At 42.0% G+C, this 20,254-nt stretch overlaps 1 protein-coding gene across 1 annotated transcript in view; it reads left to right on the top strand.

Moving 5' to 3' along the window:
- The window catches only part of LOC146822963 (leukocyte elastase inhibitor-like), a 70,122-nt gene that overhangs the window by 19,855 nt on the left and 30,013 nt on the right, over positions 1 to 20,254 (top strand). The window contains exon 2 of the mRNA XM_085607132.1: positions 17,309 to 17,485. Coding sequence (XP_085463258.1) covers positions 17,318 to 17,485 — 168 coding nt within the window. The 5' untranslated portion in view covers positions 17,309 to 17,317. The remainder of the gene's footprint in view (positions 1 to 17,308; positions 17,486 to 20,254) is intronic.

The following is a 20,254-nucleotide window of genomic DNA, read 5'->3' as shown; positions in this document are numbered from 1 at the left end:
TGGTAGGCGTTGTAATGGAATGCGTTGTAAAGGTAGTTTTTAAAAATGCGTTGTAGTGTCATGCGTTGTAAGTGTAGTGCGTTGTAATGGATTTTGCGTTGTAAAAAATGCGTTGTAAGTGTAGTGCGTTGTAACAGTTGCGTTGTAAAGGTTGTTCCCCGTCATTTAACATGTCATGAATGATACAATATGTGTGATCAGAAGCTGTGCATGATGGGGACGCAAGTTGTAGTCAATTCACTGAACTATAACTGGTGAATTTCAGTGGTTTTCCGGTTTTTAGTTCGAAGCTTACCAGACAGCACAGCTGGACTTCTTAGGACATTCTGAAAGCTTCCCTGGGAATGTATTCTGTTCATTGCTTACCATTGGCTTTGCGATTTGTGACTCACATGTGCTTGCTTTCTAGTTGCTGGCTTTATTTTAGGTTAATCAGCATTTCTTTGTCACTCTACTATACACTGAAGTTTGATCTTTCAGCATATCAATGTGAGTGAAATCTTGTTTTAACTATGTCTGACATCATGCAGGGGGTAAGTGGAAAAGTCTTGCTAGCCATTGTTAAGCCTTACCCCACTGATGCACTGCAGAAGCCTACTAGCTTGGTCGACTTTGCATTCTGACAACATGCAGCAGCTTCTACTATGTAGTATTGCTATGCAAAATGTTATAAAGGGAACCATTTTGTAAGACCAAATGCAGCATGTATTTCCACATTAGATGTAAGTTCTTGGTTTCCAAAAGTTGATCTACATTTACAAAGTGGTTCACGTTTCACATTAATTGTTTCTTGTTATATGTTGATTGACCACTTTGAGAAACACTTTTGTGTTTTAAATTTGTTTCTATAGCAAAATGACATGAATAATTGACAGACATATTAATAGGATATCATGTCAATCATCAATGAATCATATACTTTTATTCAATAAATTAATATCACAAAAAGACACAATTACAGTAATTAACATAAATAAACAATTAAAGGGTAAAAACAGATAAAGCACCATAAATTCTTTTACTTATCATTATAGAAGGCATAAAAACAGGGACCTATGACACACTCCCCTCATATCCATACTAGGGTATACAATAAAAATTCCATACAGTTAATAATGAATAATAAATATTATACTTAAAATTAGTTAAAAGGTCATAACCATATAATAAAATCAGAATAAAAACCACAGCATCGTACCAGGTCAAAGTACAGCATTCCCTGAACCTACTTTTTTCTTCATATTGTTGATTCGAGCAGCTGCCACTAAGAAATTAGCGACATGGAAAATAGTCCGGACACTACTAAATAATTGTAAATGTATAAGTGCCGGTCTAACCTGAGCAAACCCTATTTCCTTTAGCACCGGTAATAGATACCTTTTCCTAATGTCTGAGTAATGCTTGCAGAGCATGACAAAGTGTAAAGTATCTTGTGGTGACAAATTGTCACACTTGCAAGGCTCAGCATTATCCGGTACACCCCATTTGGGGAAATCTCCCAGAGAAAAATGAATTAAATTAAATCGAAATCTAATTAACAGAAAACGATGAAAGGGGCGTGTAACTAGCTTCAGGTAGAGTTCCAAACCTGGTAGACTCACTAACCCAAATGTAGTCTAACTAGAGGTTTTTTCAGCTCTAATTCCTCCCTTTCCGCTAATTGAAGGTTTACTATGGCAGTTTTTATCAAATCCATGTCTGCTTTCTTAATGGTATCCGGAGCCGAAAAAAGCTCCGGCCGGCCGAGTTTTTTAAAAGTCGATTCAATGTATGCTAACCACGGGATTTTACTGGCCATATCTAGAGCCAGGCAATCTTTCAGGATCATATGGTTCAAAGTTATCTCTTCATTGAGCCAAGTCTTGAGCCAACATAATATCGGGGCCATTTTCACTTTATCTGATACATAATCCAGCCCCATCTCCACATGTATCGAAAAGGGAGGGGTTGACTGTGGCACAGATAATGAAGTTCTTAGAAATTTATTTTCCACCACTTGGATCTGATGGTCTTGTGAGACATACCCCCAGATCTCAGAACCATAAGTAGCTATTGCAAGGCATTTTGCCTTGTAAATCTTTAAAATAGCTTCCATGGGTCTGGCTCCAAGATGTTTTGAGAAACCCATAAGGGCTGATGTGGATCTTGCAAATACATTTCTTTTAAGTTTCATTTGCGGACCACAGGACCCCTTTTCATCAAATAAAAGACCTAGGTATGTAAAAACAGGGACCCTACTAACCTCATCTTTTCCACAAAAAGATGTCATTATATTTTTCTTTTTTCTTTGTTCCCCTACTATCATTACATGAGATTTTTTTGCGTTTATTTTTAAATCAAGTGATTCCATAAATTTGTCAAACTTCATTAACAATTTATTTAGACCGACTCCAGTGCGGGCCAGTAAAACCGCATCGTCAGCATAAAGGAGAACTGGTATAGTTGTATCTCCTACTCTCGGAACATCTAACGAGGCTCCCTTCAGGGCAGGTTCTAATGCGTTAATATATAGTGTAAAAAGTAGGGGTGCCAAAATGCACCCCTGCCTAACCCCTCTTTCTGATTTAAAATGCCTTGTGCATCTCCCGTCTTGGGTGACTCGTATAGAAGCAATCAACCACAGTGGAGGTCAGCAAGAAATTTAACCAATGCACTGTCAATGCCCCTATTAAGTAAAATTTGCCACAGCTTCGACCTATTTACTAGGTCAAAAGCTGTTGATAGATCCATAAATCCCAGGTAGAGGGAACCCTTTTTAGCAACAGTGTACTTACTAATAAGGAGCTGTAAATTAAGACATTGATTTAATGTGCTCCTTTTGGCTCTGAAGCCATATTGAGCGTTAGATAGGATCCCCCTTACCTCAAAATGATCTGTCAACCTAGCTAAAATAACTCTGCCTAGTATCTTCACAGCAGAATCTATCAGGGAGATAGGCCTATAACAGGATGGGTCATCTCTTTGCCCTTTTTTGAAGACCGGAATAATAATGGATTTTGACCAAGAGATGGGAATTATATTTGAGCCTGATGCGTTTAAAACGTTAGTCAGTACCCTTGCCCAGAATCTAGGGTGACTTTTATAGAGGTCCGCAGGGACCCCATTCGGACCTGGCGCTTTGTTTATCCTAGTCTCTGTTATTGCTTTAAATACTTCACTCTCCTGGAAGACCACTACTGACGCTAATTCTGAATTAGAGATATATTCTTGTGGGCTCTCAACCCCTTGACTATCATAAATTTTCTCAAAGTGGGCAGTCCATTGATCATCTTGGATATTGCAATCAAGTTGTGAGTTATGTTCACCGGAAAAAAAAGGGTCATTGATAGTTTGCCAAAATTTCCCACTGTCCCTCAAGACCTCCTGGGACAAAAGTTTGTCCCATGCCTCATCTTTGATCTGATTTTTCCTAAACCGGATGGCCTGTTTATAAGACTTCCTTAACCCCCTAATTAACTCCCTATTTCTGGGGCAATGTTTTAATGCTTTAAGAAGAGCAGAATGTGCCCTAGTACAGTCTTTGTCAAACCATCTTTTCCCCCTAATGGTAGTTGTGGGATGCATTTGCTTCGTCAGCTTGCTACTGATATGTTTACAGATAATGTCAAAAGCCTCTACAATCAGTATATTTGGTGCATCAATATCCAAACAGATACTGACTTCCTTCTCTGTATTAGACAAAACCTACCCCACAAAAATTTCAGGAATTACTTTCGACCATTTCAATCTCCTGCCTCGATCCGTTGGTATCACCTCTCGACTGATAGCCATATTCTCGGATACTGTAAAACTTAATTGGGCCCCCTGGGCCATTTCTAAAATTACAGGGTTATGATCACTAAAAACAGAAGACCCCACCTTATAAGAAACAACCTCTGTCTGTACCTTTAAAGGTAGCTACCCTAGGGCCTCCCACAATACATCCCGATTCATAAAGATTTGTGGTAGCCAAAAGTTTCTCGAGGGTCTCCCCTTGCATAGTGTGTTCAAAATGTACAGGAGCAGAATATGGGGGACCATCTGAATTGTCAAAGAAACAATTTTGTCCACATGGGTGAATGTTAAAGTCGCCCATAACAATAACTTCAGCCCACGGGTTTTTTTGCTTTATATGCTAATAAAAAGTCCTCTAGACATATTAAAAATTGATTTAAACACTCGCTATTGGGAGAATTATAAAAATTAACCAGTAATAATTTCCCAAAATGTAGCCGAGATAGCTCCACTGCCAAACAATTGTGGCAGCTCGCATCGATCTGTTTTAATAAGCCATTCAAATTCAGGGAAAAAAACATTACTAACCCTCCCTGTGCTCTACCATACTGGGCCTGTTTAGCAGGGATAAAAAAAAAGTGTAAACCCATCTATATAAAAATTATGGTTTGTGTCCCAAGTTTCCTGAAATGCCATGATATCATAGAACTTTATCTCTTCCAACCAGGACCTATCCCTACACTTACTTCTCATCCCGGCAATATTCCAACTCAAGATTTTACAGGTTGAAGTTTGGGGATCGGTATTAACCACTAGGCTATCTATAGCAGTTACCCTTTGTACTTCGACCACCTCTGCCTCATTGGGGGCTGTATTGACCACCCCCTGACCTAAATTATCCCCTTGAAGTCAGTCGCATTCTTCCAAGCCAGATAGCATGTCAAACCTATTACACAGCGCTATATTCTCCCCCATCCACCACTCCTTTTGTCCTCCATAATGCTGGTTACTACCCCTCTCTAGATACGCGGCTGCATAGAAATAAGACAGGGGAAGAGGGTGAATAGATGATACCGAGTCGTTTTGGTACCAATCACAAATGTAATCCACCGTCCTCCAGTCCCTGAAATTAACAACTATGCAATCCCCCCCCCCCCCCCCACTGACTTTGGTTTGTGCCCCACCCACCCACTCTTCTGGCGTGGAGAATTTCAGCAGAGACATGTATTGGAAGTGGACGATTCTTGTTGAGCCAATGGATACACTTGTTCTTTAACTCCTGGTGTGATTTCCTCTTACCCTGGCATAATGAAGGAGCCCCCACCAGGACCACTACATAGGGTGCAGACTCTGAAGGAAGCTGGATGTTTGGTAATGGAGCTTCGCTATAGGCACTTATGTTTATATGCGATGCTACTTTATGTGTTACGGCCTTACCAGACTCTCTTTGCAGCAGCAGTCCCCTATCACCGGATTGCGCTACCCTTAATAAGTTGTTTGAGACTGGTTCAGGGGGATGTCCCCGGGGTACTACCAAGTTTCCACTTGCAGCCGTTTTGCTGGGAGCTATAGGCCCCCTGGGGACAGAGGGGGGTATCTCTGCACCATGGGTTATAATAGACCCCTCTCCCCCTCCCCAACATGGTTACTGACTGACCCAGTGGCTTGTTTCCCTTCCCTACCCCGGGATGAGGCTAGCAATAGTTCAAGGCATATTAATCTAGAGTCAATTGAGTCCAAACGTTCACTTAATGGGGCCCAAGGCTTCTTAATCAAATGTTCCATTTTTAACCAAAAGGATGGACCCATCTCGTTTGTGCTATTCTGTTCATCAGAAGGGACGTTGTTTATATCTTCACTTGCAATGCAAGTACTTCCAGGTTGAATTACAGGCTTGTTCACAGAGTGAGCTTTGCTAGGTTTTTTGTTCTTTCCGGGGGTCTGTACTTTATTACTGTTACGGCTCCGTTTTGAAGAGAGACCCTGTCCACTTTTGGACGGCACCGCCTTGGTACTAGTAGTAGACCGAGTTTTAATTTTGTCATAGCGTATGCCTCCTGTCACAGCAGGGGTAACTATGTCTATACTCTTGTCTAATATACTGGCGATACCGGGAGGCTCAATGGACAGGGGTCTTACTAGTTCTGGTAGCTCTGGTGGCCCCTGCACCCCCCCCCCCTCTTCTACGGAAGTCCTTAACGCCAATGAATCATGGGTATTACTCCAACGTGAATCCGGAGATCGAGCTTCAGCTATCCTGCCCATAGAAGATCTTTCTTCAAAGGCGATGTCAAGTGATAGTCTTTTTTCTGTTAGCTCAATATCCTTGGCAAGGGCAGAGGACACTCTAGCTAAAAAATTATCCAGAGTGCCCATTAACGCTCCTCCTGTTGGCCTTCTAATGTCTTTGGCATTATTTCTACAGATTGGTGGTGAAGCAGACATTATGTATGCAAACAGTACTTAACCTAGCGTCGATAATATGTGCAGACAAAAGTTTGATATGAGGATTCCACAGACTGACCTTAACTGTAGATAGTACATGAAAGAGACCAAGCCCGTCCCGGCCTCGTCCGGTCTAGAACGGACTAAAACGGGCCCGCCCTTGGCCCGGGCTACGCCCGGCGCGTCCCGTGCGCATCCCGCGAAGCGGGCCTCGGCGTTTGTTATATGCGCCTCCTGGCGCTGGCGCGGCGTGTAGAGAATGCGCCGCCGCTGAGGCAGCCGGGAACTGAAGTCCAGGGGCGGCGACGCTGCAGGCAGCACTCAATGGCTCTCCGTGACTCCTGGCGATGGCGGCGTTGTCCGCGATAAGGTAAGCTCTATCATGTCTTTAATAACATCTCTTCACAACAAGACTATAGTTCTTTAAAAAAGGAAACACTGGTGGTGGAGTTCATAAATGACCGCCAAGCTGGCACTCATTTATAAAACATTGGCTGGAACCACCGTCACAGCAGTCTGTGCATTTAACAGTTTGATGCAGGGCTCAGTCAACATGATGGAGCCTGCACCAAACAGTTTTCTTTATTTAGTTTAAAAAAGAAAATCCAGAAAGTGATTTTTTTCCTCCAAATACGAACAGATCGTGTCCCCTTCGCCATAGGAGTCATCTCCCATGGCAAGAAGTGCCTTATTTCTTTTTTACTATCCCTTAATGCCAGAGTTTGCCTGATGGCGAAGGACAGTAAAAAAAACAGCTGTATGTGCGATCATCTTAATTGAGCAGATGGACATATAGCCAATTCTCACCTGGTCTTTACTCCGTCGTGCCATCAGAGAAGTTTGGCTACAGCGGTGACAAAGTAGTCACCACCACAGCCAAACCTAATGTCTGCCAGCATCTAAACCAGGCCTGCGGACCACTGTGTTGGTGGAAAGGACACTCTGTCTCAGCTGCAAGAGAGTTCCTTCTCCGCCAACTTATAAGTCAGGCCCAAACAAAAAAAATCCTGCCTCACTAAAAAAACAAGAGAATATTGTTTTCCGTACAGAATAAACCTATGAGATGAGGCATTTGATGTAAAAGATGTCCTTAAGCAGTGTAATTCAAATTCATGATTCAGATGAAGTGTCAGTGCAACTAATTCAACACAACCACCAAAATAACTCCTAGAGGATTCACACAGTTATCAGTACAATATATTAAAACATTGTAAAAGGCAACGTTTAAAATAAAACAAAATACAAACAAGCAGGGAGGACATTACGTTTAAGGTTATTATATAAGTGATGCGATAGATATTCTTGCCTCTCATTCGTGCTCATCCTCCCGGCTCATATCACCAAAAGCACAAATACACTTAGCCCTTCATAACCATAATACCTGAAGGTATCTTGCGACAGCAAAAACCCCTCTACTTTTGAGATCAGACCTTAAAATCCTGAGGGAATCCAAATGCCTCCTCATACCCAATTTGCTGCATAAAGGCAGCAGACATTTCCTCTGCTGGTGGCCATATGCAGGACAGAAGAAAAGCAAGTGTTCTACCGTTTCTGTTGGGCCCCTACATGCTGGGCACTCATGCTTTTACATTTTTCATTATCCAATTTTGCACAGAATGCCCTAGTAGGGAGGGTCTGATATCACATTGTAGGAACAGTTTTCGAGCCAATGGCGGAGGAATCTCATCAATCATTCATTCATAACTGGGAGACATTTAAAAAAATCATAAAATCAAGCGTTAAAGTGCCTATGCTATTGCATACAGTATCAACACAAACTTTCTCCCAATATGTTGCTTTAACAGACATTTTAGTAGTAGAGGTGATGGCTTATGGTTCAAACAAAACATTTTCCATTCTCAACTCAATGAGCAGAATTTTAACATGCAAAAAACACTAATTTGTGGGCACTTGACAGAGCGAGTAGGTCTTTCAGGGGTTCTCTATATTATATGCTTCATGTTGGGTGATGACTATATCCTATACCAGTAAAGCAAGGGCTTAAATGCACCTTTCCATGCTATTTTCTAAACCACAATGCAAGAAATAATGGTTTCAGGGGTGTGCTTTTTGGAAGGGCTGATGAATCATTTTTTTGTAGAAGTTAACATGGCACCACAACTCAGCTTCGTGCATAACAGCTTCCAAAGCCTTTACGTTATAAATTTCTATCGCTAGATCAGCTTGCTTGGAGAGAGTTTTGTTATAGCTCGACAGCAACGATGGTGCGTGTAGGGTCAATGAGCAATCTGATTTGTGAATCTGCATGGACCAATCCATAGTTGGAGTTCCTCTTGTTCCTAGATAATCGTAGTTGGAGACCTGCTGTATTGGGGCTGTCTCAACAGACAGCTTGCATCTATCCCTGATGCTTCTTTCCAGGTGGAAGACCATAAATTTTGTTTTGGAGCGGTTGAAAAAAGAGTTTAAATCAACCATCCACTGAGTGATTTGGAGAGTGTCATCTGCAAAAAGCAGGGCAAGCACTCTCACGACCCCGACCCAGGGTACATCACAGCCACACATGCCCAGGCGGTTCGCCACTTCATTTATGAAGAGGAAGAACAGAGTAGGGGCCAAGACACAGCCCTGCCCCCACCCTCTCAACCGGACTCTAGCCAGATTCCCTTCATGCAAACACACTAAAATCACCAATAGATTGGTCAGGATAACCATCTTGTCCAATGCTGATCACTTGATAGCCCTAGGAACAAGATCAAAGGCCTCGCACAAGTCCACAGAGGTGACAAAAAGTCGACCCCTGTGACTGCTACAGTTTTCCAGTTGAGACAGTTGAACCAGAAGGCCTAATTAACCATACCCATTCCGCTGTTAAATCCTGCCTGGAATTCGGATAATATGCTTTTATCGTCAATCCAATTCTGGAGATGTTTTAGGACTTCCTTTCAAAAGGTCTTTTGTGAAGCATCAATAAGCTAATGGTTTGGTAGTTGCTTTGGATGCTATGCTGAACTTCTTGTAGATATAGGGACCTGCATTCCCCTTAAGATGGGTATTGGATAAGTGATTCCTCTAGGGTCCCCAGACTACTAGGTTTAATTTAAATACTTAATTTGGCATCTGGTCATGGCCCAGTGCTTTCTATAATAAGGTAGAAATAATGTTCCCTCCGGTCTATCTCCAGGGGATTTTGACCCTTTAGTTTAGCATCCAACTGGGGATCAATGTCCCCCCATGTGTCAGTATCATTACATCAGTATACGTTGCTAAAATTAGATACCCACTTCTGCGTTTGGACAAAATACTCGACAGGCTTCTTGCCCTCATTGGTTTTTGATGCCAGAACACCTCAGAAGCGTACACTATCCTTTAGCATCATACCGTTGCTCATCTCATCCCATTCCCTCTTGGCAGTATCCAGCTCACTTTTATATTTACACACAAGCTGTGGTCTGTTCCTGGCAGCTAATATCAATCTATTTTAGCCAGCCTACATGCATTATTGTACGAGGGATGTACCTGCCGGCTGGTTTGGTTGCGCTTAATATCTTGCGCCAGGGCTCCCTTATAGTGTTGAAAAGATTCTATTGGGTCTTGGCCAGGAACGAGCCCCTGTCTTCCACATCAAGGGTATCCAATATTGCCACCTGTTCCTTGGCCATAGTATTAACTACCTCCAAGGCCTCTGGGAGCTTCCGGACACATCCCCATTTAATAGCCTTCTCATTGTTGAGGAGTTCCGTACTCCCTACTTCCCGATAAGATGACATGGCATTAGTAAAGTCCCCCATCAAAGTTATACTGAGGGCATCCCTATCTAGCCTCTCCAGGACCACCATATCCTGGACGTGTCTCCAGCACTTCAGGCTAACTAGACAATAGTCAATACGGCTAGTGCATCTGGCCTATTAAAAGTGTTTCTACCGTTGGCATCAGATATAGTCTGTCTGTTAGTTGCTCTAAGGTTGAAGTTCAGTGTCAGAGCAAGTATCTGTGCGGCCCTCAGAGACCATTTGACAGAAGGTAGATCTATAGGGGGGGATTTTCCCTTTTGCATCCTTCTCTGCCAGTAGATTTGGAACAAATGAAGTATGGGGTTTAAAGGTGGAGTTCAGATCTCCAGCAACAATATGCTTCCTTCTGCACTTGTAATTTATTAAAAAGTCCTCTGGGGCCCTTATTGCCTGAGTACCTTCTCTCATCCCATCAACTCTATTAAACACATTTGTCAACACCAAGGAGTTGACACAGCTGCAATCCACCCTTACAGACCACATGTCTGAGAGTTAACAAATAAATGCCTGATTGTACATTGCAACTCTGTTCGGACAGGGTTTTCAAGCACTGGAGTCTTTCACATATCGATGAGTCACTCTTTCCTATTTGTCAATCAGGAAGTAAGTTCTTAGGATGGGCCTGGATAATACGCTCTCGCACCTTAAAATCTTTAGAAGCTTGTCAATGAATTCCTGACACCAAATGAAGCATGATTAATTTTAAAATACCAAGATTGTATCCTTTTTAAATTGATTTTATTTTTATTGATGATGTCTTCTTCTTAAAATTATTCGCCAGCATCATGATTTAATGTGTTTTAAAAAATATATATATATTGTATTTTAACATAGTATTTATAGTATTGTTAGGATGTTTACTTGCTTTTATGACATGCTGTCGAATAAAGCTTTGAAACTTGAATCAGGAAGTAATCAGCCACCTGCGTTTGTATGAAAACAGGTGTCCTATCACCATTGATTACCTGGAGCTCAGAAGAGAACAAAAGTGACACTGTGATCTTCAAAATGAACTACTTGTTGATAGCTTGGAATTTATACCTTCTCCACTGAGTGGCATATTTCAGGTCTGGAAGAATCCAAATGTTAGCACTCCAAAGGTCTTATATTTTTAATTGCCCACTGCACACTAAATAGCCTTTCTGTGGATCTGAATAAAAATGTATCTAAATTTACATCATTTCAATTTCTGTTATTGAATGTACTGTTGTGCCAATTAAACTGTCAGAGACTGTAAACATTATTAAAAATGCTTGTTAGTGACATGAATTTAATCTATGACTTTGCTTTTTCATCAGTTTACTTCCCCATATTCTTTATGTACACAAAATAACCGAAATTGATATTTTAGACTTGCCAACTTCAAGCACCATATCATCTGAAAACAAATTATCTACAAACAGTTTCCTCCATTTATAGTGAGGACTCTAGTTTAAGGCCACTGCAACCATATTGCATGAAAGATGAGCAAACGGTCAGCTATGTTTTGTTCAATGTTCTACTTTGATTGCAGTTCACAGAAGTGCCTATTGTCAAACCCAGTAGGAAGTTGTGCCTTAGTATTCAACCTTACTTATCCTGAGAGTCCAAGCTTTAAAGGAGGTGCTTGTTATTTGGGAGCTTTCTAGTGTATCTGGCTCAGTGGCTCCTTTTGTTACTAAAGCACTAAGCAATATTTGTGACAGAGATCACCCAGTGGCTGTTAAAATCCATAGGCTCTAGAGAATATGCCTGACTGTCAATTGGGTACAAACAAATAGGAAAAAGATCAAACAGGTAGTAACACACACTCTGCCTCCCCCAGATCTTTGCAGACCCAAAAGAAGCCATAAAGAGGAGCATGCTGGGCATCCACTTTCTCCCTTCTTCAGTCCCATGGGTCTCTACAGAACCATGGGAGAAGATAAAAGGCAAATGCTGGAATTCCATCTCTTCCTTTTTCCACAGCATCCTCAAATCCTATAGAAGAGAAGGAAAAGATTGATGGGTAAATGCTGCAAGCACCACCCCCATGACCTTTCCATGCGTCTCTTGGATCTGTAAAGATCTAAGGCAAGTGGATGTGGTCTGCAGTGCTTCTGTCAGAAGGACAGAAGTTCATCTGAATCTTCTGGCTGCTCTCCCTCAAGATACAGGGATCAGCCTTTTAGTGGAGAGCTGCATAGAAAACCCAATGGAGATTGGAAGGAGTCATTGTATGATTTGTCCCGGGGAAGGAGCTAGAGATCGGAAAGGGACACTGAGTGAGATTGGGAAGGGGAGAAGACGTCCAGGTATGGTTTTGTCTGTGAATGAGGTGGGCAGTGGAGGGAGTTAACTTAGTGGGGTAGGTGGATAGTGGAATCAGGTAAGGTATTTTATTGGTTATTTCAAGCGGTAGGTAGTAAAATGGCAGGAGGCCAGGTATTATTTAATTATTTGTTAGTTGATGGGGGATTAGAACCATGCAGGTGGGAGGGGAAGGTGGCAAGAGCTATGCTTGTTTTTGTTTTTCGTTGACGGGGAATGTGCAGGGTGGAGTAGAGTGGCAGGAGATAGATGATTTTTTTGTTATTTGTGAGTACACCATAATTGGGAGATGCCTCACCTTCCATGAGAACATCTCAGTACTATGCGCTAAGGGAACATACAGCATAAACCGGCCCATAAGCAGGTACTAGGAAGAGTATGTTTTGCACCGCAGGGTATTGTATGGCATAATAGACATTCTGGTCAACTCAGAACCACTCACTAGCAAACATCCATTTTTCTTCTATGGAAGGTAAGTTAAGATGACTTACAAGGACCAACGTATAGCAAAATGTGTGCTGCATGAGACACCGTTTCACTTAACCCTTTCAAAGAGGTATTTGCAGGGGCTACAGGCTGTGGACTTAAAGAGTTGCATGAGGTGCCTCATAGTGGGAATGGTGTTGCTCACACACAACTCAATTATTTTTCTTCTGACTTCACTTGAGCTCAACTTTATGAAAATATTTTAATAGTGATTCTTCAGGGTCATTGCCCATCTCTAATGCTGAGGTGTAGCTTCTGGCCTACACCTCAAGAACAGCAATCAAATATGGGGCTGCTTTGAGAGTGTAGTAGACATTGTCTATACCTCAATATTTTGTGGTGATGAAACCTGAAATTAGTCTTAGGAACATTTACACATTAACCTAATATTGATGAACATTGACTCTGCCATTTATGGCTTATATCATTTAAATAACCAACGCCCATTAGCTATTGCCGCAATTACATAAACTGATCACATTCCTGAGGAGTATATGGCATTGAGATAACAGACATAGGGATTTTTAGAATTATTGATGTTCACAACTATGGCATTTTTTCAATGCTGATCATGGCAACAGTTTTCTGCACCTTTGCGCAATTCATCACACAGAACTTGTAGCATGATTGTGTAACCTTCTTAGTTATTGGTTGTAAGGGGCATGCTGTTGATGCAGTAGGCCAAAGGTTGGACTAGTAGCTACAGACATCCCCATTGCATCATCTTAGCAGCTAATACCTTTTATATCTATATGTTGAGCAGTGAATCAGGTGCATTTCCTCAGTTATGTCTTAATCATTTTTCCATCCACATTTCCAGTGGCTATACCTCAACAACCTGCTAATTAATGTTGTATGAATAACATACAATTGCCTGAAAATAAATCTGACAAGACATAATCTACAAAGCCATCACAACCATCATCCCCACATATCTTGCAGACAGGCTCACCATCACTGGTGCTTCTCAGTACACCCACAGCCAGGACACCATCAGACTGCAGACTAAGAAGTGTAACAAAGAAAAAAACAAGCATTGGCATAGCCAATAGGTCTCGCCTTTGTGACCTTATAAGTGTTTAGCTATGCAACAGTTGCATAACTAAATACTTATAAGGTCCCAAAAGCGAGACCTATTGGCTATGCAAAGCGGCCGCAATCGCAATCAAACAACAAAGCGGCCGCGAAAGTGAAAGTAATCGCGGTAAAGCGGGCGCGCGCGCCCGCCCACATGCACTGTAGCTCTAGGCTGGCCTGGCAGCACTTTTTGGAGCCCTCTCAATAAGTCTCGCCAGACCAGCGCATGCGCTGGGCCAGGCGAGACCTAACAAGGGAACCAGCATTTTCCTTCTATGTACTGAGGATCTGGCACAGCATCCCCTTATCCATCAGGACTGCCACAATGCTGCACCAAATTAGAAAATAGTTGAATGTATATCTATTTAAAGAAAGTTACATCGCAATGCATTAACCGTCCACAAACCAGCTACCTCTCCTATCATTTGTTGACTTTATGCTGGTGTTTGACTATGTACCCTGCTCTGCTGCCCTTTGGCTAGGTTCACCCTATAGAAATACCTGATGCATCCTTTATGAAAGCCTAGCTATGAACCAAAAACCTACTGGTGATTATTGGGACTTAGTATATAGTTGTAAGCACCTCATTTATGAGAATTATCCTTCTGTATCCTTAATATGCAACTACTTGTGCAGCTCTGCTGCAAATAGTGTTTTGTTTACCTGTAAATTCCTTATGGTCTGTGCTCAACTTGACATGCCACAGTTGTCGAGTCCTTGGTCCTCAAGTGTGTATCCACCCATCTAGACTGCAGAAATATCATCAGTACAGAGCTTCTCCTTGCAATGGTGCTGGCAAGCCTTGTTTAGCACAGAATGTACTTTCTTTGTAATTAAGAACCTGACTTCACATTTGCGCGCATCACATGCATTCTCCCCTTCATGTTGCTCTGTGATGATGTTATCAGTAGCCCTCCCATTTTAAGAGCTCCATTCCCGCCTACACCATAGCTGTTCTAGGAACATTTTCATCCAGGAGTTGGCACTAAAACTGGTGAAAATTGCATTTCTGCCTATGTTAGCACTGACTCAAATGCGGTTTTGAGTATATATTGCATGCCCTTTGTTGGAATGGCCTTCTCCACAGCTGGAAATAGCAACCATGTAAAACTGTTGTCCAGAGGGTAATAACGTGGAAAAATTGGGTGTCTGATGCATGGTTACATGCACTGTAATCTATTGAAGTCTTTGCTATCCAGGTTTGTAGTCTTGGAAGTCTTTTCTTATCTCAAAGTGCACTTTACTGAATTATTCATTTACACAAAGTGAAATAGAGCCTATGGCTATATAAAATCAGCTTGTAAAGTACAATAAATCTCATAAATCCATCAAATCCAAATATATTTATCAGGGAGTCTTTGTTCATCTGTTTCAAATTCCACTTTATGGCAGTTTAGATAACATTGGTACATCAGCCCAGCCAACCTGTTTCGTACAACAGGACTTCCTCAGGGTTGGGAATATTCCTCAAAGGAACAGACAAATTGTCCTTTAATCCAAGTCCTACAGGGTACAAAGTATTCCCATGGTATGCTTATTCCAGGAAATAAGAGGTAATATACCTTTAAGCTATATTGCAAAAGTAAAAATTGAGTCATTTTCCTTCATTCAGGAGATTAGGGAAGCAGACTTAATGGTCTTAATGAAAATGGTAAAACCCTGCGCCTCCTCATATTCTTAGGTAGTGGAGAAACCAATCTATCCTCTTCTTTAAGAGTTACTTTCCCTGACAGTCTGGTATAGGGCCATCTATTTGGAATCTCGCAGTGGTAAAACCTATACTCAAAAAACCTACCCTTGATCCGCTACAAGTGGAAAACGTGTCCTTGTTACCTATTGTGGGTAAGGTACTAGAAAAACATGTCAATCAACTCTCTGAATATTTGGAACAGAATAATGTGCTTCATCATATGCAAACCGGATTTTGAACCGGTCACAGCACAGAGACAGCTTTGTTAGCCGTGGTCGAGGAACTTAAAATGAACTTGGACCAAGGAAGGACTGCAGCAGATATGACTGACTTGGTTAACCTCATTTCTGGTGGATAGAGCCTTTTAGAAATATGAAAAACCTTTCTACTCAGAGGTGTTCTCCCTGAAGTGTGGATTTCCCCAGGGATCCTCACTCAGTCACACCCTACTTAATTTGTATGCAAGTCGCTAGGCAGAGATCGTTCAAGCCTACGGTCTTTCAGTTGTATCATATGCAGATGACACACAAATTATTAAATCTTTAATTCAGGATAACAATTTAAAAAAAGATCAGTTGAAACCATGCCTGAAGGCGGTAGCAGATAGGAGGTGTCATACTGTCTGAAGCTTAACAGAGATAAAACGGAGGTGATGGTGTTTGAGCTTCACGCCTGTGGATCAATTCTATACAGACAATACTATTTTCTTTTATTTTACTAGTACCAGCAATCTACAGAATTTATATTCCAGGCAGGACAATGTTTAATTGTTGAGTATGTCCTTGATAAAGGCTTAGATCAATAAACCAATGGTCAGCAGTCATCCAGCCTTGTGAGTCTACAGCTGCCTTTCAGGAACTGACCCTGCAGAAAGCAGAACCGTTGTAGTGTATACTGTTCATGCAATTCCCAATGTGTTATACAGTCAATATTTGTAGATAAGAAGTCCAAGATGTACCTGGTGAGGTTTATAGCACTCACAAGTAAATCTCACATTCTCAGTGCTTTCTGCCAGGTGGATCTGGGAGCAATTAAATCATGGTATTCTTTCTAATGTTACTTCTATCCAGAGCCTGAAACACAGGAAATGGCATACTCAGTCCTGCAGAAATCTTCTCTTGAACTAAAATGTATAATAAATCTCATTAGCTTATTCTAAGTAAACAATTGCAAGGATGTGTATTTGATGCTTTCTGGAATATTGATTCACATGTTTCTGATATATAAAAATAGTAGCATCCTGTGCTGTCTTGTATCCACTCTGTATTTGATGTGGTCTTCAGACCTGCCCATGATATTATCACACACATTTCCTAGTATGTGATATTCTTCAGACTTCTTTTATGCTCCATTACATGCAAAAGGGGAAAGGCTGATCAGTGTCCTAACCATCCTATTATTTAGGCATGTGCAATGTTGTTGCCTTGATATACCTCATTCCTGTAGAAAGTAGCATGTACCCCAATCTTGGTGCAATTCTCCAAGACCTTCATAATCTTTTGGGTATTTGCTTGTGTGCAATGTAACTTCAAGAAGGGTGGACCAGTGTGTATAACTCTGTGTAGTCTTTATTCTGTGATTCTAGTATCTGTCAGAGAATGTTGTCTGTTCATGAAAAGTATGTCCATTGTTGAGTCCGGATCTACAATGCCATAGGTGAGGAACTACATTGCAATAGATTTCCATTCATAATGAAGTCACTTGATATACACCGAAATTGTAAACGTTTGAGAAAATATTTCCAGTGCGATTATTAAATGCCAGCTAATGCATTGTCTACAAAACTTTTTTTGAATTGAAAATGGACCTTTATGTGCAGGGAACCACACTGACAGTTCCTTTTGATTTTCAGATTTTAAACATGGATAACCTGAGCCTTGCAAACACCCACTTTGCTCTGGATCTCTTCCAAAAGTTGAATGAAACCAACCCAACAGGCAACATTTTCTTCTCCCCCCTCAGTATTTCATCTGCGCTGGCCATGGTGCTTTTAGGAGCCAGGAACAACTCTGCTGAGCAGGTGTCAAAGGTTAGAATTGAAGTTATTAATCTTTTCTTTTTTCAACAATGAGAATTTTACTTTCGACCAGGGCTTGATCATCTGTTATCACTTTCAAATAATAGTCCAGGAGCAGTTAGTGCTCTTGGACTAAAGGGTTGGATATTGCAGGATAGGTTTGTGAAGAGTATTGCTGCCACATGCCTTTCTGCAGAAGGAAATTAGTTTGTGAGCATGTCATGTTACAGATGCTGAAGAGTCAGGCTAATATTCAGCAGTCTGTATAAGAAACTCCTATTTAGTGCTGGGCAGGGCCTGAAACACATGGACATACAGGCATCAAGTAGAAATAGTGCCATAAAGCCCAAGGCACAATAGAAAATGAAATGGTTGCGGTAGACTGGAACCAATGTGTGATTTGAGGCTAGCTGTGATGGAGCATCTGGTCAGATACACAAACCAGGGTCGTCCTGGACAAAGGTTTTAACTTCTGACTAAGGGCCTGATTCAAATTTAGGCAGCCAAAGTAATTACCTTCTCCATGGCGGAGTACTTTACTCCTGCCATGGTGAGGGTACACAACCACAGAATTTTGACATGCTCCATGAACATGACGGAGAAGTACATAAAACGTACAACTTTTTTTATTTACAAAAGGAAAATCTCAAGGTGGATTTTCTTTTCGAACAGCAAAAAAAACAATGACCCTCTCACCATGGGAGCATTCTCCCATGGGATGGGGGGCATTTGAATGTTTTCACTCATCCTTACCGCCAATTTTTTCACAGAGGTGACGGGCACTGAAAACTGACTGTGTGTCTGCCATCTGTATACTGAAAGTTCACCGAACTCTAAAGGTGGTAGGTGCACTGACCTTCAGGTTGGCTGAAAGGGCAATCCAGCGCACCTCCTTTAGAGTTGGGTGGACCTTCGGTATACAGATGGCCGACACCCGGTCAGTTTTCAGTGCCCGTCACCCCTGTGAAAAAATTAGCGCTAAGGACACGTGAAAGCATTAAAATGCCCCCCATACCATGGGAAAATGCTCTTTGTTTTTTTCTGCTTTTCATTTTTTTTTTGCTTTTCAAAAAGAAAATCCTGCTGTGAAATTTTCCTTTTGTAAATAAAAATAAAGTAGCATGTTTCATGTATTCCTCCGTCATGTTGACGGAGCCGTCCGTCAAACTTCTGTAGATGGAGTACTCCTTTCCGCCAACATTTAAATTAGGCCCTTAGTCTGTTAATTCCCAATCCACCATAGGCCTACACTTCTAAAGCACCCCCGGATCTCAGGGAATGCACTTAAATACTCCCAGTGTGTCAGGCAGAGGCCAGCATCACGGCGCAGTCCAGGTTCAGTTGCCACTGGTCAGCTGGGTACTTCCTGGCAAAGGCCTCTGGTAGCTTGTTGTATCCCTGTTTAAACACAGGAGTTGACCAGCTGACCCTTGGAGTTCTCTTATTTGTCCTAGGTTAAAGAAGGAGCAGGTCCAGTCCTTCAAGACTTCTCTCAGGTGACAGTCAGCAGGTCCAATCTGCTTTTGATCTTCCGCAGGTTCAGAAGCTGTTCTGAGGAAGGCTGGGTGAGGGCCTAACTTTGTAGGTTTCATCCATGTGGGTGGGGAATACCCTAAGACACTCCTCTCTGACTGATTAAGTAAAGGCTCACAGGCCCTGACCTAACTGTATTTGTAGTATTTCCTGTTTGCTTCATTGTAAAACAGGTAACAAATGTCATGTGTCAGGACATTGTCAAGATGGTGAAAGCCTTCTGCCACCCTACAATTGGGCTCTGAGGCTGGTGGTGTGAGTGGGGAGTATACTATTGTAATCGTAGTGTTCTCCCACATCTAAAACTTAAATCCAGTTTGAAGCACGCACTGCACCCACAACAAACCCAGAGCCTGAATCTGGTCTGACAAAAACAGGATCCTACAGCAACCAGGGTCCTACAGTATCCACAAAAAGTGTCTTGCCAATATGTTCTCTCCCATTCAATTGTGCTCCAAATGTTACATGTGGATCTGCAGACTTGTGAAGCAGGATTTGATTAGAGGAAGTCCACAGCCCCCACCCTGCATAGTCTGTTGATCTCAGAAAAGTCATCTCGTCCCACTCTGGTACACCTATTGTAAATAATTATTAAAAATCAGACTTCACTTTTGAATTGGATTTTTAATAACTATCACCAATAATTGTTTAATTATTTTCCTAGATGATCCCATTCCCCAGATACAGTAATTAGTATTTTAAACTATTTTCTACATAGGACAGCTCCTGGTCAGAGTCACTGCTCTCCCCCTGCGCAGCTCCACCATTGTGGGACTGCCCTTAGTGCCGCTCAAGCTCCATGCCAGGTAGGTGTTCGAGGCCCTCCTCCACCCGCAGGCTCCTGCCTGCGCCTCATCCCTGGTGGGCTGGTGGAAGAGCTTGCTCTTCTGCTAGTCCACTCTGTGTGTGTCATCTTTTTCTGTTTGCCTTTTTTCTGTTTGCCTTTTTTCTGTTTGCCTTTTTTCTGTTTGCCTTTTTCTGTTTGCCTTTTGTCTGTTTGCCGTTTTTCTGTTTGCATTTTTTCTGTTTGCCTTTCTTTCCTCTGCTTTTCCTTTTCATTGCCTCCTTCCTTTACCTCCTTTTCTCCCACGCTCCATGCGGCTGCAGCCCCCGCGTCCCCCCCCCCGTGTCGCTCCCACTCCTTCCTCCCAGCTGTTCACCCTCCCCTGATCCCTACTTAATGGTGGCCACTGGCGTGCCAAAGGCAAGCTCGTCGGTGCCCATCCGCGACCCGACCGTGACCATTGC

The sequence above is a fragment of the Triturus cristatus genome, chromosome 5_2 (genome assembly GCF_964204655.1).
Source record: "Triturus cristatus chromosome 5_2, aTriCri1.1, whole genome shotgun sequence".
Classification (NCBI taxonomy): domain Eukaryota; kingdom Metazoa; phylum Chordata; class Amphibia; order Caudata; family Salamandridae; genus Triturus; species Triturus cristatus.
This window is presented reverse-complemented; position numbering and strand designations above follow the sequence as displayed.